Below are 10,320 nucleotides of genomic sequence, written 5' to 3' on the forward strand. Positions count from 1 at the left end.
GGCGTTTAATTAAAAATATGACTGTTAATGCTAAATGGCTTATTGTATAATAATAATAATAATAATAATAATAATAATAATAACAACAACAACACAGCCTTACAGGAAATGGCATGCAGCAAAGGTCCCCAGGCCGGGACTCAACCCTTGGCCGTCTGCACCGAGGAGCTGTAACCTCCATAGACATATATGTACGTATGATATGGCAACGTCTATGGTAGCATAGACGTACGTATGGTAGCTTGTACTTGGTAGCCTGCTTCATCACGTCCTGCAGGAAGTGAAGTGCGCACCAGTCTCGCGGGGGCGTGGATGGCCAAGAGATCTTCGTGATAACAGTACTCTGCTAGTTTAGCTTTTGTAGCTCATGGGTTACTACGAACTCATTCGATAAATATTGAACTTCATTTATTAACCGATTAAACAGACAATATATTATAACTTTAGTAGCTCTCTGTTAACCTTTATTCCCTTTAACTGTTGCTTGTTTTGCTGAGTAGCAGTAGCTCATAGCTATCTAGCTAAACCTAGCTAGCTGTGAGCATAGCAGCTAACTGTCAGTAGCCAGAGCACCGCAGTTTCATAAACAAACCTGACGTTATTGTTATTTACACTAATGCAACACCCAAATTAGCAGTGGCAGAAATAGTAGCTCTCACGCCATCGACGATGTCGCTATCAGAGGATGTCCCTGTAGATGAATGGCCCTGAGAAGTGATCCAGTTGGATGAGTTTGCGAAAATGTCTTGTAAATCAACTAAGGTGGCCCCGAGTGTTGATTTCGACCACAGCTGTTCCGACAGTGTGGAATATTTGACTCTAAACTTTGGCCCATTTGAGACTGTTCATCGCTGGAGAAGACTTCCTCCGTGTGATGAGTTTGTTGGTGCAAGGTAACATGTTGACAGGTGAGCAGCTTCACAAATCCTGTATGTTTACTTGTGTTCACCTTGAGTCGTGTGTATCCTCATACAGGCGCAGCAAACACACTGTTGTGGCATACAGGGATGCTATATACGTATTTGGAGGAGACAATGGGTGAGCACCTCTTGAGATTCACGTGTTTATTTACGTAGTCAACATATAGTATGTTACAATTCTGTTACCCATCAGGAAAAACATGCTGAATGATTTGCTCCGCTTTGACGTGAAGGACTGCTCCTGGTGTCGGTAAGGCTGCAACATCCTTAATAAGTACACAAGAAGACTGCAGAATATGACTGAAACTTAAATTAATAATGTTGTCTTTTTCCCCCAGGGCTTTCACCACTGGAACACCTCCAGCTCCTAGATATCACCATTCAGCAGTGGTCTATGGCAGCAGCATGTTTGTCTTTGGTAACTTAATGTTTTATTAAATAGTGTAGTTCATACAACCCGTTTATAGTCTAGTGGTGTTGCTGTAATGTTCAACTGTAATATATATTTCAGGAGGATACACTGGAGATATCTACTCCAATTCAAACCTGAAAAATAAAAATGACCTTTTCGAGTACAAGTTTGCCACAGGCCAGTGGACTGAATGGAAAGTAGAGGGGAGGTGAATATATATGTATTATTTGGTTAATTTTATTATAACACAAAAACATACTAGCGGAACAAAAAAACAGCTCTTCTGCAACATTGTAATTTCTCTCTGTGATGAATAAAGTATTTTTCTTTTAATTATCACTTCTATTCTTTATTTATGAAGAATAGTAAAGTAATGTGAATGTAAAAAAAATATTTGGTGGATAAAATCTGACGCCTCTTTCTTAGTTTACCGGTAGCCAGATCTGCACATGGTGCTACAGTCTACAATGATAAGCTGTGGATATTTGCTGGCTACGATGGAAATGCCAGGTATGCTTGAGCATATTTTCTTTTATTTTGTCATTGATTTTTGTATTGAATTTTTATTAATATTTGATTTTTCCTTTGTGTGTAGGCTCAATGACATGTGGACCATCAGTCTGCAGGATCGAGAACATGCATGCTGGGAAGAGGCCAGTTCACTTCGCCCTCATATTTAAAGAAAAAATATTCAAACTAAAAGGCCTAGTGATGCTGCATATGTTTTGATTTTTTTTATTATTATCATTCTCTCCCTTTTTGCCCATCAGATTGATCAGAGTGGTGAGATTCCCCCCTCTTGCTGTAACTTCCCTGTGGCCGTATGCAGGGATAAGATGTTTGTATTTTCTGGTCAGAGTGGAGCCAAAATTACTAACAACCTCTTTCAGTTTGAGTTCAAGGGTCACATGTAAGCAAAGCTTTCCCTTACAGTGCTAAGTTACTGATATTTTAGATAGCAGGTAAAGTTGTGTGGGTCTAAACAATCCATCTTTTCAGGTGGACACGTATCCCAACCGAGCATTTACTCCGGGGCTCCCCGCCACCTCCCCAGAGGCGTTATGGGCACACTATGGTTGCCTTCGACCGCCACCTGTATGTATTTGGAGGTGCTGCTGACAACACTCTGCCTAATGAGTTACACTGCTATGACGTGGACTCTCAGACCTGGGAGGTGATCCAGCCCAGTCTTGACAGTGAGGTATGAACTAAAACCTTTGGTACTTTTACTGCTACTGGATTATTTCTTCTTATTTGGATAATACCAAATATTTGATAAAAACAAACTTGATGTAAAGGATAAAGGAACATTTTTCAAAAATATTTCTTTCTCATTTTGTATTCAGTAGTCTTTCCTATATATTGTATGTGACCTTAATTTTTTTTTCCCTATCTCTGCCACCTTAGATGCCCAGTGGGAGACTCTTTCATGCTGCTGCTGTTATTCAAGATGCTATGTACATCTTTGGAGGAACTGTGGACAACAATGTGCGAAGTGGGGAGATGTACAGATTCCAGGTTAGTGTGAATGATTGCTGAAATATTTGCTTCTCAATGTTTTACATAATTGTAAACACTGGTTAAAAAAGCAAAAACCAGTGTAATAAAGAAATTACAGACTGCTGTTGATCTTTCAGTTTTCAAGCTACCCAAAGTGTACCCTCCATGAGGATTATGGTAAACTGTGGGAGAACCGCCAGTTTTGTGATGTGGAGTTTATTCTGGGTGAGGTGGGTGTTCATAGTTGTACAGGGGAGATGCCTCTATAATGCAGATTAAAAATACAAAGTCACTTTCACATGGTCCACATAACATGTTTGCTTTCTTTCCACTGGTCTGCCTCCTTGTTGTGTTGTTTACAGAGGGAGGAGAGAGTCTTGGGGCATATTGCCATAGTGACTGCAAGATGTCAGTGGCTGCGTAAGAAAATCCTACAGGCTCGGGATAGGCAGCGGCAGGTCAGACCAATGCAGCCAGAACACCTGATTTCCTCTGGGACCTCTGAGTGTCAGACGAGGTCTTTGAAATCACACTAGGGTCATATTGTATTTGCCTAATCTCCGGCTCCTTTATCTCTATTTAAATATGAAACGGTTAGATTGTCATTAAGGTTGAACTGGCAGAAAGCCGGTAAATCAAAGTAAAACGTTCTAATTAATGGTGGATGCACCTTTTCACTGTCTGATATCACAGTATTTCAGGCTTTATATTGTTATGTTAAGACAGGAAAAACTTCAGATAAAAAAAAAACTTAAAATTTAATATTTTTCTTCTTAAAAACTAGGGGGAAAAAACATGACATTTTGTCTCTCTGTCCAGAAAAGCTACAGGAATATAATGCACTGACTGTTTTTAAGAAGTTAAAGCGTGCATGTTGCTGGGATGAAAAAATCAACACAGCCACTGTCTGAACTGAAGTTCAATATAATCTCTGTAGAGCTGGATTGGGAAACAAAGTTTTTAATAATTTGTTGTATTGCAGAGGACCAAACAGGAGAGCAGTGAAGAAAGTGATGAGGGAGCAGCTGGAGGCCCGAGGGATATCCCAACAGGCAATAGGCCATCGGGCACACAGCTCCTGCTGGAGGTATCCATTAGAGAAGCAGAGGCCCAGCCTTTTGAAGTCTTAATGCAGTTTCTCTACACTGACAAAATCCAGTACCCCCGCAGAGGTAGCACACTTTTTTACGCGTCTCTCTTTTTTTATATGCAGTGATTTCAGAGTTAGGAACACATTTAGTATATTTCTGTTTTTGTCTCATCTGTCACAGGTCATGTCCAGGATGTGCTTCTGATCATGGACGTATACAAATTGGCCCTCAGTTTTAAGCTTTCCCGGCTGGAGCAGCTTTGTGTACAGTACATTGAGGCATCTGTGGACCTGCAGAATGTGCTCAGTGTTTGTGAAAATGCCAACAAGTTGCAACTGGACCAGCTCAAGGTATCCAGATAACCTTAAAATGTGGTTTTACTGACCTCTAGTGGATGAAAAGCACATTGTTTCACTAATTCCACAAGAGTAGTAGGTTTAAATATTTTAACCACTCATCTTGGTATTGAGTTAATTTTTAAGATTAGAAAATTAAAGGTAGCTAAGTAATTAATTATTAGCTTTAACACTAATGCCCATAAAATATTTACTTTTCCAGGAACACTGTCTTAATTTTGTGGTGAAGGAATCACACTTTAACCAAGTGATCATGACAAAAGAGTTTGAGCATCTTTCCACTCCACTGATAGTGGAAATAGTTCGGCGAAAGCAGCAGCCTCCACCCAGAGTGTACTCAGACCAGCCCGTGGATATTGGTACGTCCCTTGTTCAGGACATGAAGGCTTACCTGGAGGGAGGTGGCCTGGAGTTCTGTGACATTATTCTGCTGTTAGATGGTCACCCACGGCCTGCACATAAAGCCATCCTGGCAGCCCGCTCCAGGTAGAGACAACATAGATTTTATCTGAATGGGATTATATTTTCTTATCATTGTAATCTTGATAATGTAATGTGACTGACTCTTTATACTCATATATTCCAGTTACTTTGAGGCAATGTTCCGCTCCTTCATGCCAGAGGACGGTCAGGTAAATATATCCATCGGTGAAATGGTTCCAAGCAAGCAGGCTTTTGACTCCATGCTGCGTTACATCTACTATGGTGATGTCAACATGCCTCCAGAGGATTCCCTGTATCCTTTTCAAGCTATGCTGAGCGGGAAATAATATATTATAGGCAGTAATACTCTTTATACCTAAAGCTGGAAAATGTTTTTTGAAATATTTTCTCTGTTCAGATCCTGAGAAGTAAATATTCCTATATGTGTCATCCTTAATATTACACATAAATTTGTGCCAACCGAGAAAATTACCAAAAATAGAGCTGCTGGTCCATTAGAAAAAAATGGGTACAAAATTAATAAAGACTTAGATTCAACACTTAAGGCTTGTATAGTATTCTTAGATATACATTTGATGAAGGTTATGTTTAAGTTGGAATTAGTGGGTGAATTATGTAAACTTATGTTAACACAGGAAACAATATTGATTTTAGCTGCTTTGTTTTACCGACTGTAATATAGTGACATTAGTGTATAAACTGCATGAAGCAAGGAAATGTAATTGTTCCTAATTTATATTATAACTAAAGTGAAACTAACTACATAGGTGCTCAACACACAAACTACTATCATTGAAACACTGAAAATGAAAAAGATCTGTGAAGTTTTGCATCAAGAGAATTTTCCTTTTTTCCACTTCCTTGACTCTTGATAAACAGCTATCTGTTTGCAGCACCGTATTATTATGGCTTTTCCAATAACAGGCTGCAGGCTTACTGTAAGCAAAATCTGGAGATGAATGTCACTGTGGAGAATGTCTTGCAGGTATTTGTTTTTTCTCTCGGGGTGCAGTGACCTATTTGGACAACAGTGTCCCTGTCTTGCAGAGTAAACAGTTTCCTCTTTCACTTCTAAATGTTTCCCTCCACAGATTCTCGAGGCAGCAGATAAGACTCAGGCTCTGGACATGAAGAAGCACTGCCTGCACATTATTGTCCACCAGTTCATCAAGGTGGGTGGGCTTGTATCCGGAGCACTGAGGGTGTGCTGCCCACTCTCTGCAGCTGAGCTAACCCTCTAGCTGTGTCTTCTTTGTGAGGAAACAGAAACCTTTTGGCCTCTGAGTGGATCGTCCTCCATCGTCTACATAGAGGAGACTGTTTACAGCTGAGCCGGCTGTATAAGCACCTCATCACATAACGATGAGGGTCACAGTGGCACTCTGATTATTGTTTGTTATCCAAAGAAAAAGTGAAGCGCTCTATTTTCACTTGACTTCACTGGAGTGTTAGCTCTGCTGTTATTTCTGTTTAGCTTCTTTTTGCTGTCTTAAGTTTTTGTGCATGTGCTATCAACAGTTGCTTATTACCCATTTTACACTGACTCATAATCTTGTCTTAATTTATGTCACATTTTTTTCTTATTTTTTGTTCTCCCCTCCCAAAGGTATCCAAGCTCCCCAACCTGCGGTCTCTCAGCCAGCTGCTATTGTTGGACATCATTGAGTCTCTAGCTACACACATATCAGACAAACAATGTGCTGAGATGGGCTCTGATATTTAGGATGACTCCAAGAATGAGACCCCCACCCCCCTTCCCTTCATTTTTGACCTTGCATGTTTCAGACCCTGTACAATAGATGCCATTTATCTAGACTGCACCAGGTTCTTTTATTCTACCCTTTATCTCAGTCAGCAGAAACCTGATTCTAGCCTTAAATTGACAATGTAAAAATCTATATGTTTATTATCCCATTTATTTATTTTGTATAAACAGAAAATTGACGGGTTTTTCTCTGCTCAATATGTCTCTTGTATTTTTTAGAAATACCTACAGGTACCAGTTACTGTATGTTCATTTTTATGACACAAGAAATCTGTAAGTGCTGTTTTTAAGATATTTCCTCACATTTGTCTTTTCATTTAAGTACATGTTGTATAACATAAGATAGAAAATGTATCTAAATCTCCATTGATTGCTTGGATTCTCAAGAATGACAGAATCGCAGACTGGATCAAACATAAGAAACCAAAGTAATAAAATCATTAGAATGTGTGAATCATTTTGTTGTTATACATCTTTTAGTGTTACTAACAACAGCAACGTTTATGTATACAACATAGCAATGAGATTCTAAGTATGGTGTTTTAAAATGTATACCTGCATTGGTTTCATGCATTTCAAGCCTTAATAAATCTTACTGAAGCAGTCATTATTCAGAGTGTCAATCGTCTATTGTATTGATTCCTTGACCGTTAATTAGTCACTATACTAAAGGTTGTGTCATCACAAAACCTTCTCGACCTTCTGAAAGTAACCTTTTCTCTCCAACTTGGAGCTAATCTTTAAAGCACTTTTAAATGAGTTCTTACTGAGGTATATGGAGTGTATCTAAAGCTACAGAGGAGTTACTGGCCCTGCTGGTTTTATGCTGTGTCATGTAAATGCAATCACCCTTTCTGTAGCCCAGTGCTAATTGCTTCTCAAAATATAAAAGTCTATATTGGACACCTCAAAGCTCTAAGCAGGTTAAAAGTATATATTTTTTAATTTCTTTATAACTAAAGTTTTCATGAAAGTGGAGTTTTTACAAACATTCAGAAAGAATGGGGCATTTTGTGGGCAACTTAGGAGTTTTCAAACATATTTAAATTTAAATAGAGGATTGATAAAAAGAAAACTGCCTGACCTAAATGTTTGGAAAGTTCATTGGGTTTTCTGTGAACTGGCATTTGCACTACAAGAATTTTAAAAACTCACAGTGAAATTCACAAAGAACTGGACTCTTTTACACTTTTCTAAAGACCATTGCAGTGAGCACAAAGTGCCTTTCATTGTCCAGATACTTGAGACTCTTGGTAGATAAAAATGCTTTTTTTTTATCTCTGTAAAAGGTAAATGTCTTAATTATAATAATGCTTAAGTTTAAATTGTTTTACTTAAGCAGAAGAAACTGAAATAGTACTTTATAAGACTTATTTCACGCATATACATGCCTGGGGCAGCTTTAATTTCTTCCTCAGTGTGTGTGTGTGTGCTGGCCACACCGCTCACTCATGTTTCATTCGTTTAGGTCGACTTGTGCACACACAGCCCAGAATTCCACTGGCCATATCTGATTTCATCTAAAAACAGACATAATTATCCAACGTGATGACATTGAACGCTGAAACAAAACAGTGTGGCTATTGTAGTACCACAGTCCCTCTTATCAAGAGCATTTCATTAAGGAGGCTGGACCCTCCTGAAAGGTGGGACGGGCTATAAAAGCCATTTTGGATCTCTTACCCTGTTACACCTGAACAGTGGAATCACAGCACAGACTTGTGTACACAGAGGCAGAAGATGGTTTTTCTTACAACTAAAATGATGCAAAGGACTGCACTCTTTGTGACTTTCGGAGGCTTGGTCACATCTCTGATCACTACCTTTCTACCATTTTGGAAGACAATGAACTCTGATCTTAATGAAGTGGAGAACTGGTACTCTGGACTGTGGCACACCTGCCTCTATACAGAGGAGGTGGGAATTCAGTGTAAGGCCTATGAGTCCATCCTGGCTTTGCCGATGGATCTGCAGATCTCAAGGGTACTTATGTTAATTTCTGTAGGCACTGGAGGTTTGGCTGTGGTAGCTGCCTTCCCAGGTTTAGAGGGGGTTGAGATATGCATGAGGCAGCCTGGCATAAAGAGAGGACTCCTTATCTTTGCTGGAGTCCTGTCCTGGATATCAGGGCTCACTACGCTGGCTCCTGTCTCTATTGTGGCGTACACAACGGTGGTGGACTTCTGGAATGAAGGTTTTCCTGATGTGATGCCTCGGTGGGAATATGGAGAGGCAATGTTCTCGGGATGGTTCGGAGGTTTGGCTCTGGTCATTGGAGGAACCCTGTTCTTTGTGGCTGTGTGCATGAGAGACTACGGCCAGAGACCACCAAGTGTGTCAAACAGCCCACAGGTGAAGCATGGGACTAAATACTACCTGAAGACAGAGATTTTATAACCTTGCAATGTGTAATTTCTCCATATTTCTCTTTTTTACATGGAGGTATTAGTACATGCATGTGAATAATGAAACAATTTTCATTATTATTTCATTATTTCATCAAACAGTTTTCTTTGTTTACTTTTTTTCTTTGCCTTGAGTGGGGTAGGACATAATGAGATGTAGAAAAAGAAGACTGGCGAAGCTGAACAGTTTATCATGAAGACATCTTTCTTTCTTGTTGATTTATAGTTACTTACCAAAAATTATGTGAAAAAAGCAAAAATAAATCATTTTTATTTACTTTTCTGCCAAGGTGTACAAGGTGAAGATCTGTTTTAAGTGCTGGTTGTCTGTCAGCAAGACTGAGGTGGACCAAAGAAGGAACTTATTCCATTTCAGTGCAGCAATCACTTTATTTAAAATTGCAAAATGGACCATTGGCCTCAGCAGGATGCAATTTTAGTCAACATATTTTCACAGACCAGTCTGTACTGCTGCAAGTGAAAGCAGTACTAAAGTGTTTCATTGTTAAACTAAAACTTATTAGTCCTGTGATTTTTTTCATTAACCCTAGGTTAAATAATTTAACTCTTAAGAACCCATTTCAGATCCAGTAACCATGTTCTATGAACATGGCATCGATTCAGTTCAATAAGAGGCTCACTTTTCATACTTTTCTTTAACCGTGCATTAAACCTCTGTGTGACAGACTGATTGTTGCATTAACACACTGCCACCAGGAGGGTCTGAAAGTTTTAGGATGCACTAAATATTTAGGTATGACTGCATCTTTGCTCTCTCAGTGGCATCTCACAGAGACATTGGTAAAGAGAATCCCCTATTGTGACACCAACTAAGTTGTTTTACTAAGAGGGCTTAGACAGTGAACTGGAGATTAAGTTCTGCCTTTTCAGTGAATCTCTTTTTCATCTGACTCTACAAAGATGTAGAATACCTCAGTCTTACAGTGTTCTTAATGCTGCATTGGCTCTGTGCTGCTACACCACTTGGGTAATCTTTTACCTGATGTTACATCATCCAAAATGACCAGTTTCTGAGACTATTTTCACATTTAGAGCTCAACATCAACGCTGGGAGACTGAAATACTTTTGTGAGTGGCTGATATTCTGTTTCATCATAAGAAATTGCGCCATGCTGTGGTGTTAAATGCTGTATTTTCTAACATATATTTATTTATTGCCTGATGAGTATTTAATCTCTATAGTTTGAATCAATGTCTGATCTTCCTTCTAACAGCAGCTCTCTTTCTGCAAATGTTTCCCTTCGCTGGTTGGTGCTGTTGGGATCGTGACGTGGTGCTTAGTAACATTGTCATTCTGGTTCAAGCCTCAGCTGGGAGTTTTCTGTGTGGCATTTGCATGATCTTCTTGTGAATGCATGGGGTTTTCTCTGGGCACTTCAACTTCCTTACACAGTGGAAAGAGATGC

The 10,320-nt window shown here is 39.4% G+C and overlaps 2 protein-coding genes across 2 annotated transcripts; both read left to right on the forward strand.

Moving 5' to 3' along the window:
- The first annotated feature begins 284 nt into the window (after positions 1 to 284).
- Positions 285 to 7,095, forward strand: lztr1 (leucine-zipper-like transcription regulator 1). The gene is made up of 19 exons (XM_041999797.1): positions 285 to 893; positions 976 to 1,038; positions 1,114 to 1,170; positions 1,259 to 1,338; positions 1,432 to 1,540; positions 1,759 to 1,842; positions 1,928 to 1,985; positions 2,103 to 2,242; positions 2,332 to 2,533; positions 2,740 to 2,850; positions 2,970 to 3,062; positions 3,195 to 3,290; positions 3,815 to 4,004; positions 4,104 to 4,273; positions 4,482 to 4,765; positions 4,866 to 5,015; positions 5,603 to 5,708; positions 5,815 to 5,895; positions 6,330 to 7,095. Exons 1-19 carry the CDS (start codon positions 742 to 744, stop codon positions 6,444 to 6,446), a joined length of 2,343 nt encoding a protein of 780 aa, XP_041855731.1. The 5' UTR covers positions 285 to 741; the 3' UTR covers positions 6,447 to 7,095.
- A 1,133-nt stretch (positions 7,096 to 8,228) lies between these two features.
- On the forward strand, positions 8,229 to 8,885 carry cldn26 (claudin 26). The gene has a single exon (XM_042000556.1). It carries the CDS (start codon positions 8,229 to 8,231, stop codon positions 8,883 to 8,885), a length of 657 nt encoding a protein of 218 aa, XP_041856490.1.
- The last annotated feature ends 1,435 nt before the right edge of the window (positions 8,886 to 10,320 follow it).

The sequence above is a fragment of the Melanotaenia boesemani genome, chromosome 11 (genome assembly GCF_017639745.1).
Source record: "Melanotaenia boesemani isolate fMelBoe1 chromosome 11, fMelBoe1.pri, whole genome shotgun sequence".
NCBI classification, from domain to species: Eukaryota; Metazoa; Chordata; class Actinopteri; order Atheriniformes; family Melanotaeniidae; genus Melanotaenia; species Melanotaenia boesemani.

Excerpts from the sequence above, each read along its gene's own strand:
- cldn26 (XM_042000556.1), top strand. The coding sequence starts at position 8,229 with ATGGTTTTTCTTACAACTAAAATGATGCAAAGGACTGCACTCTTTGTG.
- lztr1 (XM_041999797.1), top strand. The coding sequence starts at position 742 with ATGTCTTGTAAATCAACTAAGGTGGCCCCGAGTGTTGATTTCGACCAC. Across the intron at positions 1,039-1,113 it reads GTATTTGGAGGAGACAATGG|GAAAAACATGCTGAATGATT; the intron begins GTGAGCACCTCT and ends GTTACCCATCAG. Across the intron at positions 4,766-4,865 it reads ATCCTGGCAGCCCGCTCCAG|TTACTTTGAGGCAATGTTCC; the intron begins GTAGAGACAACA and ends CATATATTCCAG.